The sequence below is a fragment of the Polypterus senegalus genome, chromosome 2, assembly GCF_016835505.1.
Source record: "Polypterus senegalus isolate Bchr_013 chromosome 2, ASM1683550v1, whole genome shotgun sequence".
Classification (NCBI taxonomy): domain Eukaryota; kingdom Metazoa; phylum Chordata; class Cladistia; order Polypteriformes; family Polypteridae; genus Polypterus; species Polypterus senegalus.
The window spans coordinates 194030938-194057384 of NC_053155.1; the positions used below are offsets into that span (position 1 = coordinate 194030938).

The window sequence follows — 26447 nt, forward strand, 5'->3', positions numbered from 1 at the left end:
GGATCCAACCCTCGCTCTGGTCATGCGCCTATCAACCCTTTTAGGGAGGTTTCTGTGTACCTGGAAGGTAACACACCACTCAAGACTCTTCTCTCTACAGCAAACTTGCGCTTCAATCCCATTAATGATAGAGTCCCCTACTATCACTCTCTTTCTGGGATAACCTGTTGGGGCTCCTCATGCCTGCCTGCCACCCCATAATTTTCAGAGACAGCATCCAGCTCAATAAAGATCTGAAAATGGTTTGATACTTCCTATTCTGGGATTGATGCCCCTGGACATTGTGCACCCTTTAACCTTGCGCCTTTTGATTGTGACCCACCTATCTCTAACTATCTGATCTGGAGTCTCCTCTCGTGCCACTTTAAGATGGTGTACACTATTGCTTTTAAAGATACCTGGGCCATGTCCACTAGTTCTCCATTACAATGCAGTCCAGCCAACTCCTCCTCCAGTTCAGCAACCCTGAGCTTGATGTGCTGAATCAGTTGGCATCACCTGCATACATAGCCCTCAGGGAAGACTGATTTGTCCAAACCATCCTCCAAAATGTCCAACATCCAACAGGACTTGCATGCACTGGTCTCATCATTAAAATTTGACTTTTGATTACTACTCAACTCTTACTAAACTTTTTTTTTTTTTGTACTAAAATTTAATGTTTTTACTTAAATGGTAAAACTAAAAAAAAAAAAAAAATAAGGACCTGCTACAGTTATTGTAACTCCTTCTGGCCACTAATATTCTCCCTCTCGACTGCCAGCTGTTTCTTTGTGTGAACGTTACTTTTCTCTGTCAGTTCTTCTAACTTTTTACCACTTTTATTCCTTACTTAAAAGCTCTCCAATCCCACCATTTGTATTCCATTGTATTAATGAACTCTTATGCTGTCACCCTCTTAATTGCTGTACTTTCCTGACCTCTGAGAACTGTATACTACGATAAAATATTTTACACACTTCCTTATTACTATGAAAAACTCACTGAATATCTGCTGCTAATTAATTTCTCATTGTTTGTTTCTACAGCCGCTTGTGCCTAATTGGTGCCTTAACGCTAGTTGCCTGCCTATGCACCATGGAGCCCTTCTCTCTTCTGATTTCAACTTGGACACCTACCTGTACTTAAAATTAATCCTTTCTTACTTAAGGATGCATGTGGCCATGGTTTTCTATTAGCATTCACGATTAACTGCAAGAGTTCATATCTAGCTATTCTTTATAAAGTATGCCTTGACATTTTTCCCAATTTTAAGGAATAGCTGGTAATTTTACATATTTGTTGCTACAATTTCGGTTATTTACTTGTCTCCAGTGTCAGGTACTGCTTTCTGCTGTACCTCGCCAACGCTAGTTTCAATACAGATAACAAATAAAAATAAGTAATTAAATAAATGAAGATAATAAGGAACTTACAAACGCTTCCCCTGTTTACTTAGGGAGGGAAAAAAAGCAAAAAACCCTTCTAAAGGGGAAAATAAACTTTAAAAATTACCAAATGGCTCTTTAGAAGGAACCAAACAATTTATCTTATAATTAACTCTTGCACTTCAGAACACTTTAAGATCTCTGCACTTTCTGTTCCACTCACAAGGATGATGTAACTGTTTCTCAGTCTGCAATGAGCTAGGACTTGACTCATTTAGGCACCTTAATGTTCTCTGAAATACTAGAATACTATATTTCTCTATTGCAGCAAAAGCCTTTATGAAGAAGATTCTTGCCATGTTTACTGTGTTATTAAGAATTGTGCATTTTTGATACTTGTATCTTGTATTAACAGAAAAGCACACTGAAGTGATACATTTAAGGTGTTTATACTAGCAGTCCAAGTGAAAATTTGCAGTATTCAAATTAAATCATCCCATGGAATTCAGTGCCCCTTTTGATTGATTGTTTCTTTGTGCCTGCATATCTTTGCCATCATTTCTCCTTTTGATTTAACATATGCTCCATCAGAAGAATACACCACAGCTGCTGCTTCTGCTGTTACCTCCTGTAGTCTGCATTCTTAAGTTACAGGTTCCATTGCATGTAGTTTTCATTTGGAAAGCACTGTTTTTAGCTACCACTTACATTTTACTGACTTGTAATTTAAAGCAAATGCACTGTCTTAGCGACAGTATTATTTTAGTGTGAAGCTTTAAAACTATTGTTAGTGTTTACAGAAGACTACAGTGCTGTTTTGATTTTTAAACGTGACAATCTCAGTTCTTTTATCTTTTGTTTTGCATGTGTCCCTTGGCCCTGTACCCTCAGTCTGTGGTAGTATTGAACTTGAGAGTTTTCAGTATTGTGATAATCCTAGACTTTTGTTAGGTAGATTTAATTAGAAGAGAAACATTTTTGTGGGATATTTGGTGAGACTAAGTAACATGAAACAAGGCAGGAATCTGAAGGTCAAGACAGCAGTTTTAGAATGGGTCCTAGTAGTAAAAGAGGATACAAACATATGAAAAGAAATCGCAGTATTTGCTTTTTTATAATTAAAATAAAACCTCAGACTGCATACAAGAAAAAAAAAAAAAACAAGTGTGACTTCTTGGAAAAAAATAAGGGTGATCTTATCATAAATAAGACTTTCAATATAGACATGTGTCTAGTTGTATTTCAACAATCACACTTAATGCCAATTTTTTTGAGCTGATGGGTAATCAGAGAAAATCTTATCTTCATGGCCCAGTACTGTGTATTGCTGCACTATCCAACCTGATCCAAAACTCCTCTGACAAAAAAAAATCACATTTCATGTAGATACAGTTTGAATCCTGAGGTTTTGAGAGAAACTCTTTGAATAAGCATTGACAAATGAAAGGCTTGATGCATCTTAATAGACAGTTTCCTCGCATCAAAGGGTTAAATTTTACTTTTCTGTCTTCTTAGGCCAAAGGCTGTTTGCTGGATAAAGATGTTGTTTCTATCAAAATTATTTTCCTTATCTATGTTTTTACATTAAAAGAGTTAAATTATATTGTTTTCAGTCCTTCTACACCTTCTTTTGTAATACAAAATAAAACATTTCTCTATATAAATATAAATAACATATATATATATACATATACATATATATATATATATACATATACAGTATATATATATATATATATATATATATATATATATATATATATATATATATATGTATGTATGTATGTATGTATGTATGTATGTATGTATGTATGGGCTATACATACAGAATATACAGAATGGGCTGGTCCTTCTACATCTTCCCAGATTGCAAACGCCTCCGAACACAAACCGAGCGTTAACGAACAATCAGATTTTGTGCGTTTGCAGCATACTGATAGCTCATTAGAATATGCATTTAAACAGGCTTGCCCTGCTAATGACTCTTATTACCAAGAGCGTAATTCGGGTGTGAAAACCCCACACTTTATAGAAAAGGACGGTTGCCTTTTCAGAGTGATCTCAGATCATTTGGAGGGGGAATTTATTGAACAACTGGTGGTACCTGAAGCACATAGGAAAACTGTTTTGCATCTGGCACATTCACACATCTTGGGGGGGGCACCTCGGTGCCGACAAAACTAGAGACCGGTTATCAAAACGATTTTATTGGCTTAATATGGGAAAAGATGTTGAACGATTTTGTACTTCATGTCCAGACTGCCAGATCTCTCTGCTTATAAGCCTCCTCGGCTCCCCTTTGTCCTATGCCCATATTGGAAGTTCCCTTTCAGCGTGTGGGATTAGATATTGTGGGACCTTTACCTAAGACTAAGGATGGGTACCAATATTTGCTGGTGTTGGTTGATTATGCGACACGATATCCAGAAATGATTGCGCTGAAAAGGCCAACTCTTCGGCTGTAGCCAAAGCACTATGTGAAACTTTTACTCGTATTGGTATCCCTAGAGAAATCTTAACTGATCAAGGCACACCTTTCACTTCTCGCGTGATGAAACAATTGTGTGACAGCTTTGCTATTAAGAAATTGAGTACTACTGTTTACCATCCTCAAACGAATGGTTTAACCGAGCGATTTAACAAAACATTGAAACAGATGATCAGGCGAGTTGCTCATAATGATCCCACAACATGGAACACTGTCCTACCTTTTTTTTGTGCGCGTGCGAGAATCACCACAGGCGCCCACTGGCTTGAGTCCCTTCGAGTTGTTATTCGGCAGGCGCAGAGGCATCCTGGATGTGGTATGTGAGGAATGGATAGGAAACAGAGAGCAGCAAGGTCAAGCTTTGCAGATCGACTAATTTCGTTGCAAGACAGAATTTCTATGCTTTCCTCTATTGCTGTGGAACACCAACAACGAGAACAGGAAACTCAGAAGCGTCTTTACGATAGGCGCAGCAAGCTCCGTGAGTTCAAACCTGGCGATCGTGTTTTGGTACTGGTTCCCTCGGATCCACACAAATTCTTAGCTAAATGGCAGGGCCCCGCCATTATTGAGGAGCGTTTGAGTCCGGTAAATTACAAGGTTAGAATACCAGGCCGGCGCAAACCATTCCAGATTTTACACATTAACCTCTTGAAGGAATGGCACGACCGACAAGAGGTTAACACTTCCTTGGCTGCTGTTTCTCAGACCGATGTTACCATTGGTAACGATCTTACTGACACGCAAAAGACAGAACTGTTATCTTTGATAGAACGGAACACTGATGTCTTTTCAGATTTACCAGGCAAGACTAACATTACAAAACATAAAATTACCACTGCACCTGATGTTCGCAGACAGATGCGGCCGCTCGGATACCGGAAGCGTGAAATATTGTGCGCAAGAGGTAAAAAGATGCTGACACTGGGTGTAATTCGTGAAAGTAAAGTGACTGGTGCAGCCCAGTCGTATTAGTCCCAAAGCAAGATGGTTTGGTTCGGTTCTGTATCGATTTCAGACGCTTGAATAAGGTCTCTAAATTCGATGCTTATCCCATGCCCCGTGTCGATGAACTGTTGGAAAAACTGGGTCAGGCGAGCTATATCTCCACGCTAGATCTCACGAAAGGCTATTGGCAGGTGCCTTTAGAGGCTAGCAGTTGTGAGAAAACGGCATTTGCGACTCCTGACGGACTCTATGAATTTACAAGACTCCCGTTTGGTCTTCACGGGCACCTCTAACTTTTCAGCGTATGATGGATCAGATCCTACGTCCTCATTCTGAATATTCGGGGGCATACCTTGACGATGTGTGATTTTTAGCAATGATTGGAAAACACACTTAGAGCGGCTTCAAGCCGTTCTTGAAAGCTTGAGACAGGCTGGCCTTACTGCTAACCCTAAGAAATGTAAACTAGGCATGTCCGAGACTCATTACTTAGGCTATTCTATGGGCAAGGGTTTACTTAGGCCACAGTTAAGGAAAATAGAAGAAATGCTTGTTTACCCGAGACCTGAGACACAGAAACAAGTACGCTTTTCTGAGCTCGCTGGTTACTACAGAAAATTCATTCCAAATTTTGCACATAGAGCTGCTCCTCTTACAGAACTTACTAGAGGCAGAAAAACCGACCTATCTCGTGGACAGAAAATTGCGAACGTTCTTTCAACGATTTAAAAAAAGCATTGTCTTCTTACCCAGTTCTAAGGAACCCGGATTTCACAAAAGATTTTATCTTGCAAACAGACGCGAGTGCATTTGGAGTGCATGAATGTGAATAAAGCTGAGGGGGAGGGTGTGAGCCGGAGGGTTAATCGCACCCTAAATAGATACAGACTCCCCTGGGAAAACCACAAACCCTGAAACACTGACTACCACCCTCACATTGTTCCTTATCCTTGCATTATAACGCGTAATACAAGCCTCGCGCGGTACTCTGACGACTTATAAGCCTTGCACAGCGCCTGTCAGTTTTGGAATTGATTGTTTGCTTTTATCTCTCTCCGCTCCTAGCGGAACTGTCATCTCTGACTTGTCATGGAGCACATTTAAGCTCATGTGTTTGCAGTGTTTGAATAAAAATCCTTCTTGTTTCTACGACCTCCTGTGTCTCTGTGCAAATCTGTGACCCAAACGTGACAATATATATATATTGTTTGTTTAGAAGATATGGACGCTACTCTAAGAAATGCCGCTTTATCGCGGTGGCCCAAAAGCACGTATTGATTTTTTGATTGTTTGCTTTAATCTCGCTCTCTCTCTGACGTTCTCTGCTCCTGACGGAGGGGGTGTAAGCAGAGGGGCTGTTTGCACCGAGGCTGTTTGTTTAGAAGATACGGAGGCTACTCTAAAAAATGCTGAAAGACTACCTTCACATTGCTCCCTTCTTTGCGGCTGCTTTATCGGTGCTTATACTTAAAAGCCCAACAGCACGTATTGATTTTTTGATTGTTTGTTTTTCTGTCACGCTCTCTATCTCTCTGACATTCTCTGCTCCTGACGGCGCTCGTTTGAAGAGAAGATATGTTTGCATTCTTTTAATTGTGAGAAATAACTGTCATCTCTGTTTTGTCATGGAGCACAGTTTAAACTTTTGACTAAAGGGTGTTATTTCATGGCTAGAGGGCTCTAATAATGTTAACAGGGTGGGAGAGTTTATAAGGGCTTAAAATATATAAAAATAACCATACAAACATATGGTTTCTGCTCCGCGGATTTTCACCTATTGGGGGGGTCTGGAACGCAACCCCCGCGATCGAGGAGGGATTACTATATATATATATATATATATATATATATATATATATATATATATATATATATATATATATAGATATAGATATATATATATATATATAGATATATAGATATATATGTGTATATATATTTGTATATGTGTGTGTGTGTATATATATATATATATATATATATATATATATATATGTGTGTGTGTGTGTGTGTGTGTGTATATGTATGTATATATATCCCAATGTACTTGTTAAGCTGCAGAATATGTGTGCAATTTTTTTTATTTATCAATTGACTGATCAATTGGCTGTATTTGTTCAGTGAGTCTGTATCCTTGTTTTTATGTTTTTGCTGCCGTTTGCATCGAAATGTATATAAAAATATATATATATATATATATATATATACACACAAACACACACACACATACATACATAAAATAAATTGTATGCTTATTGTGATGTTTTGTTTGTGTTTTTCAATAGGACAAGATAATCTTTTGCCTGAAGCAGAAGAAATAGCTATGATTAGTATTCAACTTGCTGCTAGATTCCTGTTTAGTACAGGATTTCATACCAAGAAAATTGTCCGTGGCCCTGCCAGTGATTGGTAGTATTCTCCACTTTATTTCATAATTATTTTCCAGTGGTTATTCAAAGTTAACAATGCAGCTTTTAAATACTATTTATTTTTGTTTCACTACTTTCAGGTATGATGCTTTGTGCATCTTGCTTCGTCACAGTAAGAATGTACGCTATTGGTTTGCACACAATGTCCTCTTTGCTTATCAAAACCGCTTTTCTGAATACCTTCTTGAATGCCCTAGTGCTGAAGTAAGAGGAGCATTTTCTAAACTTATTGTATTTATTGCACATTTTTCATTACAAGATGGCCCGTGTTCTTCACCATTTGGCTCACCAGGGCCATCTACTCAGGTAGGTTAAAGGCTTTAATATAGGTGATTTACTGTGTAATTTTCTTCTGTCATAAATGAAAATAACCTAAAATAAACTGAGAACTGTTCAGCTCTATGTATCCTGCTCTTTATATGAAATATTAAAGCACTGCTATCGTGAAAACTACGACAGTAGTCTACATGATTCTTTTAGGAACATTTGACTGTGTGGCATATTAAAAATATTTAAATTTTAATATTTTGTTAACAATTCAAAAGTCAATTTGATAGTTTTCAGAACAGATACAATTCATAATGACACATAGTTTTATTAAGATATCAAAGTAGTATATAGTAAATGTGCATATTGTACAAGATTTAGAATACATTTAATAATTAACATTCCTCAATTTAAGTAAAATATGTGACTGAGCTTCACAGTTATTTGACATTTGTATTTTTATTTCAATGCCTAATGTTTTTATGTATAGCAAAATATAAAGAAAAATCATAATTATCAATGGTTATGTTTAAGAACTTATTAAGTAGTGTAATTTTAAAGTATGCTTATCTTTATTTTTGTTGTGTATGTTAATGCAAGGGGTGTTCTCAAAGCTTAGAGCCTTAGGGTTAAAGTAATGTATGGTTTTGATTTTGCAGATGGCCTTGTCTCATAGCCAAGTGAACATGGATGCCATAAAACACAAATTAAGTAGCATGCTATGCAGTGATTAAATTTCTTTCATTAAAGAAAAATATATCTTCCGTCATGAACTTTTGCCTAGTCAGTATGTGGGAAGGAATTCTGTAGTGCATATCATATTTACAACCAAGGGTGTGGCCCGACTTTGACATGGTTGATATAAAGAAATGTTTCCTCCAAAAGTGAATCATGATGGACAGTCGGTGCATAACAGTGTGTGAGATAGAAGACATTGTAGGGCTTTTATTATGATCAGTTTAATTCATTCTTCATGAGGGATTTTCTGGAACAAAAACATTGTACATTGCATATCAAGAATGGTGTCTCCTGAAATTATTTTGTAACTAGTGTGGAGACTGGCCCAGACACAGACAGGCAGACACGTTCATGTTACACACAAACACGTTTATTTACAGTCTTAAAGTGCACCATAAAACCCCCAAAATCCTGGCCACACAATGCCTTTCTCTTCAGACCGCCTCCTTCTCTCTTCTCCAGCTCAGTCCACTCCACTCCCGACTCTTTCCTCGAATGAAGGGAGGCGGCCCCTTTTATTATCACCCGGATGTGCTCCAGGTGGGTTCCGGCAATCACCCGCCGACACACCCCTGTGTGATGGAATGTGCCGGCTGCATCCCCGGAAGCACTCCGGGTGTCCCTGCTCTTCTTCCCCCCCAGCATTTCCTGGTGTGGCGGAAGTGCTGAGGTCCAAGGATCCAAAGGCATGGGGGCACCCCCTGGCGGCGACCACGGGCCCCTAAAGGGTGGAGCTTCAAAGCTCTGTGCCCATGGCCCCCAAAGCAACCAGGATGGCGGCCCCCACGTGATCCAAGGCGGGCGCACGACCTCTTCCTGTCCTTCATGGCGTCCTGACCGGGGCGTCGCCCCTGGCACCTCTGACACTAGTGAAATGAAACATTACCACCGAAAATGAGAGAATCTCAAGCTGTCTTTTTTCACTGGAACAAATTTTAAGTGTTCCGTAACTAGGAATGAAACTTGGATAAGTATCCTTATAACCCTGAGTTCAAGCAACTGTTAAAATAATTGAAGCATAGGGATTCTCCTACACCCCAAAATACAGGCCATTGTTAGCAAAGCCATGTACATAGATCATTTGTTTATTTATTTATTTCTATCTATTATAAAAGGAAATCCAGGGACGAGACTTTCTCGGAAATAATTTCAACTCCTGCGAGAGATAATTTCAGGTCCCACGAGACGGGACTTCTTGCCAAGAGATTTTGACAAGTCCCACACTCCTCTAAAACATTTACAACCACACCCACAATCCAATCACTTCTCATTTGTCTGAATGCTATTGTCAGACACAGTTCCTGCACTCTCAGCTCCAAGCGTGGTCGGAAATAAAAGACAAAGAGTAGAAGACAAAGTAGAACGTCGTAAAGAGGTTCAAAAATGTTAGTATGATACACATGCAGAGCAGGTTAGAGATTATGGAAGTAGTAAAATTCTAAAGTCTCAAAACCACTGATAGCAAAGATCGCATTAGCGTTAACAAGTGGTAATTATTCCTCGGTGATCAAATATATGGACATAAGTGATATTAATTATGTAGATATTGTTTGGGTTTAAACTTTAAGTCAGAGAATTGTAAATCATCTAATTTGTGTTGCCATCAGGGAAAAGTAGTGTTTCTTCCCAATGAAGAGGCCTATCCGCGAGAATTAAAAGATTTGTTGTTTGGTAAAAGTGAAATCCACGTACGCGAGTGGTAGAGACACGAAGTGGCTAGCGCATAGCACAGGCCGGGGGGTTGGCATGTGAAGTGAGCAGGGGGAAAGGCCCCCTAGTATTTATTTTTAATACTATTTTAAGGGTGTACTCCATATTGACAAAATGACTCAAAAGACCCATATAGTCAGTTAATATTGTGCTAATATACCTTCTTGTTTGCAAGAGTCACTTAAGGAAAAGTAGCAAAGAATCTGCGAGTGCCTTGCCTATCTGCTTCATGGCAGTGTCCCAGCTAACATCATATATGTTGCAAATGCTGCTTGGCAAAACTTTGAATATAAACTGATGACCTTGCCCAATGTAAAAACTACCTGTTCTCCCATCTGAAGAGATACTTCCATGGGATGCTATATGCCAGTAGTGACAACGTTGCATCAGCTACAAAAGTGTTATTGTAAGACAAAACATTTTGAGTCCAATAGAAATGCTTTTTTGACATTATTAAAAGTATGTTAATGCCAATGCAGATTCTAATGAAAATATATTTTCGAGTTTACTTCTTCATTTAATAGGTCAGGCTCCAATCTTTTTGATCACCCCAGCTACTTTTTTTCTTGTTTGTGGACCTTTCTCCTTATAAGCAACAGAATATTAACATTAATATATAAAAATAATATTGTTGACTTTTTGTTATTTATCAGGCCTGCGATAATTTGAGCCTAAGTGACCACTTGCTGAGAGCAGTTTTAAATCTACTACGAAGAGAGGTGTCAGAGCATGGACGTCATCTGCAGCAGTACTTTAATCTTTTTGTCATGTATGCCAACCTAGGTATGATTAAAGTAATGGCTTTTTCCCCTTTCTTAGTCAACTGTGGCCCTGCCTCAGTAACCTCCTTTTTTTAAATATTAGATGTATTTTATTACATAGTAATAACAGTATTCTTATGAAAATGGTTTATTACATAAAACATCATTGGATGAAGTTGTATAGTTATAGTTCTTTGTGCAGTTTAATTACAGTAGTTCTGGTTGATTTCTGCATGTCTGCTGACAACATGGCATGGATAGGTTTAATCATTATATACCTTGTTGATTAATGTACTGAAAAATAAAGTCGGTGATTGTAGTTTAGTCTATGTCTTGTATAAATGGATTTTTCATTCATTATTATAGTATTTACTTAATGCAAGTTGATGGATAGTACTTTTTTGTTTAGTGTTTGCTTTTATTAACTTTTAAAGGTTTGATTGTGAAGCTGTACATCATCACTAATAAGTACTACTATGTTTTACAGGTGTGGCAGAAAAGACACAGTTGCTAAAACTGAGTGTGCCTGCAACTTTCATGCTTGTAGCTCTGGATGAAGGTCCAGGACCTCCAATCAAATACCAATATGCTGAGCTAGGAAAATTGTATACAGTTGTGTCACAGCTTGTGCGCTGTTGCGATGTATCATCGCGCATGCAGTCATCAATAAATGGTAATTTCATATTGTTTTTATGTTTTAAATTCATAGTGTCAGTTAGAATCAGAGAGACTGCATACTGTATTGGGTTCTTGTGCACATTTTTGGGTATCTTTAGCAGTGAAACATTGTTTTGAATGTCAGTGTCATTAGAAAAAGTAATTTCAATAAGTGAATGGGTAAAATATGTCTCATTTGTTTGTAGCACATAGTGAAAACATTAGTCATCTTGCATTGTTTTTGCTTAAATCCCTGTGCTTTTTATCCGGCCAGCTCTCACCTGCAGCCTGTGACTTACTTTTCTCACTCATTTCCTGAATAATGATGTCTATAGCCTTTTAAGACTTATAATATATACTGTATATATACTTGAAGGAATTGGGTCAACCATTTTATTCAGCTGAGAGCATCTTTGGGATAAGTTCGTTCATTAAAAAAACCAGTGTGATTAGACTATGGTTATTTATGTTGGCTCCTTTTGTTGTAGATTTCTGATGTAGTTTTAAATAGGCTCGCACCAAGGATTGAGCCTCTTTAAGCTGCTTTTGCCCAGTTCAGAGCAAAACAACAGTTCCCTAATAGGATTCCATTCTGCCACCTAAATAAAACCTTAGTGAACTTAAGTCATCTTATTTGCATGTATGGGTAGTAATAATAGTTATGATACTACTAATAATAATTCATTCTGTTCAGTGCCACCCTGTAGTTGGTGTTCATGGGTGAGCTGGCAGAAGAAAAAAAATGCTATTATCTAATTTCTGAAACTTTATTCTTCTTTACTTTATCTGCTTCTCTTTCATCTATGCATACTGCTTGTGTAGGGTCACTGCAGGACACTTTTTCCTTCTACAGTCTTAACCTTCTCTTCACATGTTACCTAATTTTGTTGGATTTGACTCATCAAAATAGTTAAACACGCAGTCTATAAATAAAGAATTATGCCAGTTACACTGTAGCTTAAATGTGTTAGCAGACTTTTTGCACTCCTCGTAATATTTGTCCTAAAACGTCTTTCATTCTTGCTCCTCAGGATCAAGTGTTAATGATTATGATCAAACCTTTTCCTTTGTTAAATTTAGTCTACTTTCTTGATCATGTTCAAGACTGATGTTGTAAGTGCCAACACACATTTGTAAAAGCTTTTCAGGTTCTAGGCCACCTCTGTTTGTAATATAATTGCTTCTTATGTACAGTGCACCATTTTAATTCCTCATTGTGAACCATGTTATGTGTTTGGTGAGCCTCTGCTGTGCATTACATATGCTGTCTTGTATTGGGATTTAACACTAGAATGACCAGAGCCTATGAAAAAAACTCGTAGATCCGGCCCACCTTAAATCCCATCGCACCTATCCGTCAGCGTCTTTTGTCCTGTAAATGTGCCGATAAAGACAAGCAGCAAGCAGCCTGGTATCCCATCCTCCCACCGCCGCTGAACATGAATAATGTTCTCCCAGCTCATGCCTTGATTGATTATCTGGGAGTGAAGTGCTGGAGTTTTAGAGTGGAAATAATAGATCGTTATTTGGAACACATGCATTTCGTGTGTGTTCCGTTTCTACAATAATCTGTGCGAACACATTGTTAAAACAGAAATGTTTTTCATATTTTAATAGTAAATGACAAAATGTTGGCATAAACTATGTAATATGTGAAGCCAGAAGTCCAAAGATAAAATTAACACTTTCACAAAAGGTTCAAGGACGATACAACAGCTTCTGTGGCGTAGCAGTAAGATTTGCTGACTTGTAATCAAGAGTCCCCGGTTTGATCCCGACTGCATCCTATTTTTGCCGTTTTCAGTAGTGAGCTGCTCTTATCGTTAGTATTATACAGTACACACATACATTTGGTTTACTCCCAGTTTCAAATAAAAACTAACAGCGTCAGATCCCTAGGGCAATAGTATGCACCGTGATCGTGACTGAGAGAATAAAAGTAAAAAAAAGTAACTTTTACAAGTCCTATAAATGTACATTGGCTGTTACAGATGCAAACCAAATTATGTACATGTGCTTCCTCAATTTTTTTTATTTTTAATAAATTAGCAAAAATCTCAGGTAAACTTTTTTCACGTTGTCATTATGGGGTGTTTTGTGTAGAATTCTGAGGAAAAAAATGAATTTAATCCATTTTGGAATAAGGCTGTAACATAACAAAATGTGGAAAAAGTGATGCGCTGTGAATACTTTCCGGATGCACTGTATCTGAAACCAGCTTCAGAATATAGCCCCCAAACCCAACATGAATGATTCTTTTGCAGAGTTTAGTTATCTGCAGCCTAATTTTTTAATAGTTTTGCAAATAAAAAAAGTTATGCATTTTTTCTAAAGTTTACTAGATTTGTCAGAGATCTTAATTTATTGGTCACACCAGATTACTTAAAATTATTTCTCTCAGATTAAAGTGAAATTATTTTTCTGTGTTCAACAAATTACTTGCAAACACTTTTGAAGTCACTTTATAATAAAGAGTAGATAGGATAGATAGATACTTTATTAATCCCAAGGGGAAATTCACATACTCCAGCAGCAGCATACTGATAAAAAAACTATTAAATTAAAGAGTGATAAAAATGCAGGTAAAACAGACAATAACTTTGTATCATGTTTACCCCCTTGGGTGGAATTGAAGAGTCTCATAGTGTGGGGTAGGACCGATCTCCTCAGTCTGTCAGTGGAGCAGGACAGTGACAGCAGTCTGTCACTGAAGCTGCTCATCTGTCTGGAGATGATACTGTTCAGTGGATTCATTGGATTCTTCATGATTGACAGGAGCCTGCTCAGCACCCGTCGTTCTGCCACAGATGTCAAACTGTCTAGCTCCGTGCCTACAATAGAGCCTGCCTTCCTCACCAGTTTTTCCAGGTGTGAGGCGTCCCTCTTCTTTATGCTGCCTCCCCAGCACACCACCGCGTAGAAGTGTGCACTCGCCACAACTGTCTGATAGAACATCTACAGCATCTTATTGCAGATGTTGAAGGACCAGTAGGTGTCTTCAGCAAAAGGAATGAAGTTGTGCATGCCACATCAACTGCCCTGTATCGGAGGGTGAAAGAATGACAAATTTCTATTGCAATCAACAGTATTTAGACTTTAAACATTTAAACTGAAAAACACATTTTAATATTTTAAATGTCTGATATGACTATTCTACCTCATGAAGTAAATCATTATATTTCTTTCAAACACCCTGAGTTAGGATGAGTTAGCACTTCTAACCAAATTTTTGATTCTGTTACATGTATGTGTGATACATTTAAAGTTGAGGAAACTGTGTATATGTAAAATGTGAAGTTTTTTGAGCAAAGTAAAGAATATAGGTAAATTTATCTGTGCTGTTTAGTTGTTTTATTTGAAGCTAGCATATACTGTAGATAAACAAGAGTACTGCACAGATGTAAAATTTTCTTATGTTGTTATAACCTCCTTAACACCACTTGAAGCATTTTCACATAGTGCCAGAGCTCATACAGGCCAGTTCTGTACATGGTTTCTTTTTCTAAGGTTTCCTATGGATTCTTTATAAATGTATTTATTTATCTTTGTATTTCTAGGTAATCCTCCACTTCCAAACCCTTATGGGGATCCTAACCTGTCTCAGCCTATAATGCCACTTCAGCAGCTTGTGGCAGAAATTCTTTTTGTAAGAACTAGCTATGTTAAAAAGATTATTGAAGACTGCAGCAATTCTGAAGAAACCATCAAACTTTTGAGGTTTAGTTGCTGGGAGAATCCACAGTTTTCTTCTACTGTACTTAGTGAGCTCCTCTGGCAGGTATTTTGTCTCATACATAATGTTGGTAAAATAAGAATTGTGTTCAGATTTCATTTATTTATATCAAATGCCTATTAATTTCCTTTTGTGTTTTTGTTTAATGTAAAAGTATTGTTTTGATAAATTCCCCTGAATTTCTACCAAAACCTATCATATGAGACAGTTGGAATGAATCACCATGTTGGGTTCATTGAAGGATCAGATTTGTTTAAAAAGTTTGAATTTATAAATGTTATTAATAAAACTTTGTTTTTAGGTGGCATATTCCTATACATATGAACTTAGGCCTTATCTGGACCTGCTTTTGCAGATTTTATTAATCGAAGACTCCTGGCAAACCCATAGGTTAGTTCATTTTTCTGTACTTTTGCAGGTGTTTATAAAGACATCTCTCTTTAAAAGAAATTGCCCATGAGAAAAATATAATTTTTCATTGTGTTTTTTTTAGGATTCATAATGTGCTTAAAGGGATTCCAGATGACAGGGATGGACTTTTTGACACCATTCAGCGTTCTAAAAACCACTATCAAAAGCGAGCTTACCAGTGTATTAAGTGCATGGTGGCTCTGTTTAGCAATTGTTCTGTCGCTTATCAAATTCTGCAGGTAATTCAGTTTGAGAGATATGTATACAGTGTATACATACATACCAGGGGTGCCCACACTTTTTCTGCTTGCTAGCTACTTTTAAAATGACCAGGTCAAAATGATCTACCTACATTTAAAAATTATACTTATATATATAATACTGAGTATCAGAGGAGGGTAGTAATGAGTTACATTTACTTGAATAACTTTTTAAAAAAATTGTACTTCTGAGAGTAGTTTTACTGCACCATACTTTTTACTTTTACTTGAGTACATTTGTGAAGAAGAAACACTACTCTTACTCCGCTACATTGGGCAACACTCAAATTGTTTTTTACCATTAGATAAAGTCTGAGAGACAATTTTCAATCTGCTCTGTAGCGTATGCTGTCAAGTTGCGCACACGCCTTCCATTACATCTCAACTGCGATTTGAGTTCCCTCTCCTTTCCCTTTCTCAGAACGCTTTTCGGAAGTAAGTCAGTTTTGTAGTTTTTATGAACAGTTTGAAAGTGCCCTTCCACATTTTCCTTCTTTGGAATAGCAATGATAGATTGACAGATCAGACAAACGCACTTTGATTGTGACATTGTGAGAGAAAAAAAAATGCTCTTCCAATTCCACATCCAGCCCATAAACAACAATTTTTTTTTTTTAATCCCTTTTTTAGTTGATATAAATTGGAAGGCTAACTAGATCACTTAGATAGCCGGAGTTTTGCAGTAGCTCGAATGTTTGATCGTGTGTGCAGGATGACCAGTGTGTTATAAGAAAAGAGATCTGAGACTGGCCGCCCTGTATTTTAATCAAGTGGCAAATGCCATAGAGAATATATATATGATAGACTAACATTTTAAAAAAAAAAAATTTTTTTTGAATGCAACGCGATCTACCTGCACTCCCTTTCCGATCTACCGGTCAATCGTGATCGACGCATCGGGCACCCCTGATATATAATTTTTATATATATATATATATATATATATATATATATATATATATATATATATATATATATATATATATACACACACACACACCCTTTCACATTTCAGTCATTCATTTTGTATGCTGCAGCCTTTTACTATACTTGTTTAAATTAATTATTTCTCCCAAACAGCAATCACTAACCCAGAGTGATGCAGAAACAGAATTTTAGCTAATATATTAAAACAATAATAGTAATATAAGCATTCAGACCCTTTGGTATGACACTTGCACTTGGCTCAGGTGCATCCTGTTCTGTTAATCATCAGTGAGATGTTTCACTACTTTGTTTGGAGTCCATCTGTGGTAAATTCCATTGATTGCACATGTATGGAACTGTATGTATTTGTTCATATGTATATATGTGTGTTGCTCCTAGTTATTAAAGTTATATTAAGGTATCTGAAACATTTATTTTAAGAATATAAGAATACCTATTTTAAGAATCAGAATAATCCAATTTATTGATAACCATAAGGAACTGCCTATGGTTTTAATCCGACACCATATCCCTAAAATTTTTTTGCAACTGCTTTCAACACCTCACTGACTTTTGACATTTTCTTTTTCTAATTGTCAAGCAGTAGCATGATAAGGAGGGTTAGAAATTTGTAAACAGCAAGCTACTGAACCCTTTATTCAGAATGCTTTTCAGGTCTGTTACTCACATAATTTTATTTTTCTTTTTTCATTGAGATCAATTTCTCCAATTAAGAAAGGACGTTTCTTTCTAATATATTAAAGTATAAGTAAATTATATGCATTGTAGATACTAAGACTTGGATTTAAGCTTTTTTAGTTTGAGTACAACAGGCAAGCATATGGCATCATAAGTCTTATTTTGAGTAGCGAAAATTGATTTACAGGATTGGTGCAGTTATATAATATATATTAATATATAATATAATATATAATATTTTTGTTTTTCTTCTTACAGAGTAATGGTGATTTGAAGAGAAAATGGACGTGGGCAGTTGAGTGGCTTGGTGATGAACTTGAACGTAGGCCCTACACTGGAAATCCACAGTACACCTATAACAACTGGTCACCACCAGTACAGAGCAATGAAACATCAAATGGGTATTTCTTGGAAAGATCGCACAGTGCCAGGATGACCCTAGCAAAAGCTTGTGAGCTTTGTCCAGAGGAGGTATATGTTTTAATCTTTGTACTTCCCCATTATTTAATAAAAAGTAACACATATGTACATTTTAGAAATGTGTTGAATGTATTTTTTCTTTTTATTTAACAGTACAGTTAAGGTCCTTTTTATTGAAGCATCAGTTAAGTGTTCTCTGGATGAAACCCTATGTAGATAATCTATTACTTCTGATTAGAGCAGAATTTGGGCATATATTGTTTAAATGTAATAGCTAAATATAAATGTATTAAGTCTCTTTACAAATTAAAATGCCAAATATGATTTATAAAATGTTTTCTAATGCAATTAATATTCTTTTTCATGTCTTTTGAACACTGAGTGGTTCCATTTTTTTTTTACTTTTAACTCACTGAATTAATGTTTATTGTTAGGGTAGTCTGGACACTCAATATTTTTAATATCTACAATTTGGTCTGCTACATCTTCCATACATTTTGAGTACATAAACTGAAATGTTGAAGCTTCTAAATTTGTTTGTATTTTCAAACTAATGCCATTGTATTTCGGTTAGATGTAACCTCCTTAGCATTATGTTTAGCTCAGGAAAAACATGCCAGCAATGTTAATTTTTTATTAACTAGAGAAGAATGTTACTCTGTGTAACCGAGTCGTGCAAATACCAAAATGTCAACATTAATGCATTAGAGAAAGTATGTCTAGTGTCCACTGCTGTACTGATGCAGATTTAGGCCAGTTTTATACGCAACGCAACGCATGCTGCAACGCATGCTGCAGCGGACGCTCCTGCTACGCAAGTGTTTTACTGTTTATACTTGTGCACATACTTTATGTAAATTTGGAGCACAGTGTGGAAACCCAGCAGGGAATACCAGCCACATGACTCTCTGCAAGACAGCAGTGCTACCGCTCTGCCACCGTGTAACCATTGTGTGTAATTATTAACAGTATACATTATTTAAATGAAATTAACGATTTTTCTGTAAAATGTAACAAACATACTTTAATGCATTTCATCATGAAAGTGATATCAAGTATAAATGTAAAGATTCTAAATTTGCAGAGAGTTGGAATATCATACATTAATGTGTTCTGTGTGGTGATCTATTGCTGCTTGCTGCTGCTGTCAGGTCCAAGAAGCTCGTAGCGATTAAAAACTGGGATGATGTTTACCATGGTCTGCTTTAATGATAAAGTAAACTACAAGGTTAAAATGGACATTTCGAGAAAAGCCGAAATTTCCACTTTAATCACAAAATACACGTTTTCACCATGTACTTAATTTTTTTCTCTTTGGCTCAAATACAGCGCTATACATTATGTTGTATGTGAACTTACAAAAAATAAAAAGATGGCACAAAAGATGGTATATGAGACTTTTAAATGTATCTTGTCATTACGATCGGGAATATGCGACACTTGAATATAAAAGCACCACGAATCCATTTGTATGTCGCCATTTTGCTTCACCACATCGAACCATTCATCAAACATCGAAGAGCGCACATTGATCCCATATGATCCGCATAGAGGCTTTTTGTCACATGTAGATAGTAAACAGATACTCTGACGTCACATTCCGACTTTTATCACACTGCGCCCCCTGACTTTTTGCTGGTACTGCAACTCGCACACACATTCATTTCTGAGGATCTGCTCAGAGGACGCTTCAAATGAATGCTGGGAACGCGTGGCAGCCATGATGTGGGCGCATACGCGTTCTGAGCATTAAGTATAAACGAGCCCTTAGTTCACATCCTTCCTGCAATACATTTTGAGGCAATCACCAGTGCAATGCCCAATATGCAATCGGGAAAATAGAAACATGGTCCTTTGCTCACTTTTGTTGTACTTTTTTCTGTTGGCTTGCACATGAGAGGGTAGAATGTCAGTGCCTGATCCACACGATCAATGTGCCCCTTGTGTTATTGCAGGCTACCACAGCCTAACTAGTGACAAACGCATTTCACCTGACATGAACACTGACAGTTGCTGCATTGTGAACAGTTGTTAGTTCGTAGTTCTTGCTCTTTCTTGCACTCAATCACAGATTTTTTGCCGTTTTGTCACACAGCAACTGTTATACCGCACTGAAGCTTCACATGCCCAGATTCACTTAGCATATCATGGCAGTTTGGATGTTCAGTGCTACATCATGCACCAGTTTCACTTTCTGTGTCAGCATTTGATAACCAATTCACATTATCTACACTGTTGCTCTTTTCGAACAATGTTTCAGTTTAATTTCATTCTAAAACTGCCTTTGCAGCTTTTTGTTTGCTGTTGTGATTTTAGTTGGAAGCTCGTCTCCACTCATGAGTATTGATTAGTTACCGTAGAGTTGTAGTGATAGAAGGCACAGAAATGGATGTTATTTCATCCACTTGATTGCACCAGAGTACTGTCCCTAGCGTTACACAGGCTTAAAAATGTAAACAAGGATCATGACACGTCACATCACATCTTGTAAAGTTAGTGGTAATTACACAGAATTCCAAATCGTACTCGGGATTAACACCAAGGAGATTGAATCAAGATAAAATCAAGCAGAGTACATAAAGTAGATTGATTACTTTAACATTATATTGTAATGTTCAAATTCTGCATTTTTCAATTTGTTTAAAATGTTTCTTTTTTGCAAGGTATACTGTTTCCATCTGTGTTTTGGTCCTATCATAGTAAGAATATATACAACTTGGTGCTTAGTTTTGATCGCTTTTCTCGTGTTATTTACACTGATTTTAAATGAATGGAATAATCCAAATACTTTTTCCTTCAAATATGAAAACAAGAAGATGTACAATTTTACAAATTGGATGTATTTTTAGCAAAATAACTGCATTTATTTATATATATTGTATGCACTGTAAGCATAGTAACTTTTAAGTAAAGTTGTTGACACTGAACCAGAGTATCTCAGCTTCTACTTTTCCACTTAACCTTGTGGAGTTAATATACTCTGTTCAGAACTATGTTCTCCACCGCATTTATCCCACAATTGCATCATCATTGACAGTCTTACCTAAAATGAGTAGGCTTGTGTGTTCTTTAATCAACCTCTTGAATTTGGATGGGATTTCAAGACAGGGCTCCTCTGATCTTTTTCCAAATTAATGGACTGCTGGACATGAAATCTCCATAATCAACAACTACGGATCAATTTCAGTATTTTAAACAGCAACACATTTTCAGAGATTATAGATGCTCAAAGCCCATTAGTCCATTATTCCACAGAAAACAGCAACCCTTTGAAGACATGCAGATTCATTCAAGCTAGTTTCTTATAATTAGCCAATCCCTGCTCTTCATTTCTGTACTTACTGTACCTCAGCTATTATCTTAATAGATAACTGATTACAATTTATGTTTTTTCTGTAAATTCTGAAATGTGTATTTTTCACAGTTTTTTTTATTTTACTTTGTATGAGCTAACTTTTCCACGTTTCATTTTAAATTATATTTATTTTACTTTTCACCCAGTTAAAAGTGAAAGTCATGAAATGAAAAGCAGCTTGCATATCTGATTCTTTATCCTATTTAAGGTTTTTAAGGGGTGACCTGTGGGTCTTTCTAAAAATTGGGAAAATTGAGGAGAGTTAGTCTAATCTATTCGAGTAACATTCTGTTAATTTTCTTAGTGTTGTTAAAGAATTGATAAAATTAAAAAGAATAGTAGAACTGCTTAGTAAGCAGTTTTAAAATAATTGCTGATTTAATACTTTTTTTTTATTATTCTACTGGATAACAAATCATACCCCAAAATTTTGTCGTCTGGTGATGAAAGCATCCCCCCACTACATAATGTTAGCACCTCAGTATTTCACTTTAGGCATGCTGTTTTTGAGGCTTGGGCTGTTTTATATTTGTACCACACATGCTGTCTAACCATAAAACTTTTTCCAGCATCACAAGAGGGTTGTTATCGTGGTTGTTGACAAACGTCAAATTTACTTTCACATTATTCTCTTTCAGTACTGACTTCTTTTGTACCACCCTCCAGCACATGCCAGTGTTATTAAGAAAGCTTGATATTGCTGACTACTTATATACAGTACATGTGCTTTCTCAATTTTTTTATTTTTAATAAATTTGCAAAAACCTCAAGTAAACTTTTTTCACGTTGTCATTATGGGGTGTTGTATGTAGAATTCTGAGGAAGAAAATGAATTTAATCCATTTTGAAATAAGGCTGTAACATAAAAAAATGTAGAAAAAGTGATGCGCTGTGAATACTTTCCGGATGCACTGTACCTGGTACCTTCTTTCCATATTCTTAATAATCTGATTTAATCTTTCACCCAGCTCTTCACTTGCTTCTCCAAGATTTTCAAGGGAATGTGTCAAATGGCAATCCAAAAGGTGTACTTTAACACTGATTTTGCAATTCAGTTCCTTATATGTAACATATTTTTCACAGTTTCTTTATGATTTGGATCTTTATTACCCCAAAACTTAGAAATTACTTCATTAAATGGTACCAGGCTTCTTGTTTCAGATTGTTTATTGCATCATTAGGTTATGCCCCAGAAATCAGTTTTCTAATAGTGGGTCCAAAAAAATGTCCTCTTCCAATGTTGCCTTAGCTGGACAAACCTAGAAAACTTTCAGTATAAATACATAAAATAGCTTCCATATTTTGGTTGATCTTTTCTCAAACTGCATTATTAAATCAACCTTATTATGAAGTGGTGTTAGCAGCAGTATAGCCTGATACACTAAGCTAGGTTTGATAATGTTTTTTGGGTGGTTACCAAGCTATAGCCTTTTTTTTTTTTTTAATTCTTGGCCCTGCTGCCCCACTCACAAAGAAAACATTTTTAATGCCTGGACTTCTGTCCCAGTAAGGTGCACAGTACTTTTCAGGTCGATACATATGAACACACGGTGTTCATTGTAGTTAATAACTGTTAATTTTATATATATATATATATATATATATACACACACACACACACACACATACAGTGGGATGCAAAAGTTTGGGCAACCTTGTTAATAGTCATTATTTTCCTGTATAAATCATTCGTTGTTACGATAAAAAATGTCAGTTAAATATATCATATAGGAGACACACACAGTGATATTTGAGAAGTGAAATGAAGTTTATTGGATTTACAGAAAGTGTGCAATAATTGTTCAAACAAAATCAGGCAGATGCACCAAAGACCTACAACATCATCTTGCAGCAGATGGAGTCACTGTGCATCGTTCAACCATTCGCACTTTACACAAGGAGATGCTGTATGCGAGAGTGATGCAGAGGAAGCTTTTTCTCCGCCCACAGCACAGAGCCGCTTGAGGTATGCTCAAGCACATTTGTACAAGCCAGCTTCATTTTGGAATAAGGTGCTATGGACTGATGAAACTAAAATTGAGTTATTTGGGCATAACAAGGGCTTATGCATGGAGGAAAAAGAACACGGCATTCCAAGAAAACACCTGCTACCTACAGTAAAATATGGTGGTGGTTCCATCATGCTGTGGGGCTGTGTGGCCAGTGCAGGGACTGGGAATCTTGTCAAAGTTGAGGGACGCATGGATTCCACTCAGTATCAGCAGATTCTGGAGACCAATGTCCAGGAATCAGTGACAAAGCTGAAGCTGCGCCGGGGAACTGGATCTTTCAACAAGACAACAACCCAAAATCCACTAAGGCATTCATGCAGAGGAACAAGTACAACATTCTGGAATGGCCATCTCAGTCCTCAGACCTGAATATAATTGAAAATCTGTGGTGTGAGTTAAAGAGAGCTGTCCATGCTCGGAAGCCATCAAACCTGAATGAACTAGAGATGTTTTGTAAAGAGGAATGGTCCAAAATACCTTCAAACCACAATCCAGACTCTCATTGGAACCTACAGGAAGCGTTTAGAGGCTGTAATTTCTGCAAAAGGCGGATCTACTAAATATTGATTTCATTTCTTTTTGTGGTGCCCAAATTTATGCACCTGCCTGATTTTGTTTGAACAATTATTGCACACTTTCTGTAAATCCAATAAACTTCATTTCACTTCTCAAATATCACTGTGTGTGTCTCCTATATGATATATTTAATTGACATTTTTTATCGTAACAACCAACAATTTATACAGGAAAATAATGACTATTAACAAGGTTGCCCAAACTTTTGCATCCCACTGTATGTGTGTGTGTGTATGTATATATATATATATATATATATATATATATATATATATATATATATATATATATACTTTTGTTTAATCTTAAATTTTAATATTATAAAATATTAATACATTAAAATCAAACAAATTATGAAGATATTGATATTTAATTATATTGGAAAAACAATAAAAAAAATGAAATGTAAAGCTAAAAATATATTTTGTGAAAAATTTCATATGATGGAGAAAGATGCTGTTCATTTTTATATTCAGCCCTCAAAAATATATTTAAAAAAAACATCAAATAATCGAACAATTTTCTCAATGTATACTGGTGAATCATATTATTTTGCTATTTGGTATTTGTTATACTGTATTAATCCCCAGGGGAAAATTGTATTTTCACATGACCTTTGGAGGTCAGAGCACATGGTCAGCCATAGTAATATTAAATGATGTCAGTATACACAACAGGATTCAGAAGAAAAAACATACTTTTTGAAAGATCATCTGTAACAAGCTGCACCATAGAAATAAGAACTTTTTCTTTTAAAGACTGTACATTTCTTTATATTACGGTTGTTTTGCAATCGTAAGGACCTCTCGTCGGGTGTCTCATTGGCACGCTTTTGCCTCTTTCTTTCGCGATCACGGCGTAATCTGTCTTCTCTCTATGTAGGGGTTTCAGTTGCCTTTTGTTGTGCGGCAGAGACACATCGTTGAGCTAATCTTTGTGAATGCTGAGTGTCCGTTTCTTGCGAGCGACTGTCACGCCTTTGCCTCTTTGCTTCGTGATCACTCTGTAATGTGTCCTCTCTCGCAGCAGTAGGTTTAGTTGCATTTAGTTTCGGCATTGTTCCGTAAGGTCTCCTCCGTACAAGTGCACATGGGTAGCTGAAGACGGAAAGGCATAGTGAAATACACGAATTGGTGACCAGGGGAACCATCCGACTCAGACTCGGGGCTCGAAATACTCAAGTGCACATTATTTATAATTACATTTTTTTTTTTTGTTATGAACTTCCCCAAAAGAGTTTATCCCTGTAAATAGTTAATAGTATATCAACAATATAATCTGTTGTAGTACGGGCGTTAATTAGCGTCGCACCTCATAACCTGCATACACCACATGTTTGGCTGTAACGCCAGAAGTGCGGTGGACGCTGTAAAGGTAGGTTGTGGTTTCTGTTTCTTTCGTGATATTTTTATTTCATTTTATTGATTATTTAATAGGCAGAGGGGAGAAGATATTAATGTGACGCTCTGTCTATTTCTTTACTTTTTTTTTTTAAAAGATTTTCGGGAACAGGAAAAATAAAAGCAAAGGGGAAAGAACGGAGGGGGGTAAGCAGGAATTCTGAGAGGGGACGGACTGGGGCTTTTCTACGGGGAGGCTATACAGCCAAAAGGAACGCGGACACGGACACTGCGCTGGACTTTTATTATATAGATTCTTTGTTGTTTGGAAGATGATCTTCAAGGTGTAAACGGTATTATTATGATTTGTCATAGTTTCGGCCTTTACATCAACAAAATTTTATGCAACTTGAGTGCTGAGAATTTGTACATTCACTCTGCATCTTGAAATTAATCGAGCAGAAGTGTTTAATAAGGTTTTTTCCTATAATTATGATGATAATCTGAACAGCAGACTTGAAAACATCTCAGAAGCCTTGCAGGCTTTTTGTATTTTGAGGACATTTTCTTCAGACTTTAAAGGCTTTTTAAACATGCTTAATGTGTGTTTAGCTATTAATTTTTGCGAAACCCTTTTTTATGTTATAGAATAAGTTATATTAGCATAGACTTGTTTGCATGTTAAGAAAGGTTAGGACAATAAAACAACTTGTTTTATTATTGTTGCACACAGTCTAGTTATGGCAATAATGTATGATTTTTCCTATATTAAGCTAAAGGTATTTTAATGCATTTTACACTGCTTGTGTATGTGGCAAGCAGTATGATAAATGTTGTTATTCATTATAATACAGGTTAATTATGATTGTTTTTCGATGCGGTTCTCCATGGTTATTTTTTAGCATGCAGCAATATTTTAACTAAAGAAAATGCCACTTGCTTTATGAATCATTAATAAACTAGAGGTATACATTTGTAAAAACAATGTTTATAGAATGAGGGAAGACTCGAAAATTCCCGTAATCATTCAAAAGCAAGGTACTCTGGTGTAGGTATTGACAGTGCACGTAGTTTTCATATGCCTACAGTTTTGTTAGTCAGTCTACTGAGTAGCATTGTGCTGATTTGCTAGAGTGCATGTTTCTGACATTTATTCTACAATTGAGTGTGTGACTTCAGCATGCCGCAGACTTTACCTGTAAGCTAGAAAAAACACATCGGGACAATCAAACATCAAGAAGAGGATTGTGGTGTTTTGACTTGGAAAGACTTTTTAATAAAGAATTTCCCTGTGAACAGACTGTTAATCAGCAACATTACACTGTACTGCAGAGACGTATGTGGGAAAA

General features: G+C 36.5%; 1 protein-coding gene across 3 annotated transcripts in view; it reads left to right on the forward strand.

The window, feature by feature from the left end:
• LOC120523630 (probable ubiquitin carboxyl-terminal hydrolase FAF-X) overlaps positions 1–26447 on the forward strand; it is a 377796-nt gene that overhangs the window by 328944 nt on the left and 22405 nt on the right. For all 3 annotated transcript variants that reach the window (XM_039745106.1, XM_039745107.1, XM_039745108.1), the window contains exons 36-43: positions 7089–7212; positions 7313–7538; positions 10601–10730; positions 11196–11381; positions 14923–15143; positions 15400–15488; positions 15592–15748; positions 17654–17866. In XM_039745106.1, coding sequence (XP_039601040.1) covers positions 7089–7212; positions 7313–7538; positions 10601–10730; positions 11196–11381; positions 14923–15143; positions 15400–15488; positions 15592–15748; positions 17654–17866 — 1346 coding nt within the window. The remainder of the gene's footprint in view (positions 1–7088; positions 7213–7312; positions 7539–10600; positions 10731–11195; positions 11382–14922; positions 15144–15399; positions 15489–15591; positions 15749–17653; positions 17867–26447) is intronic.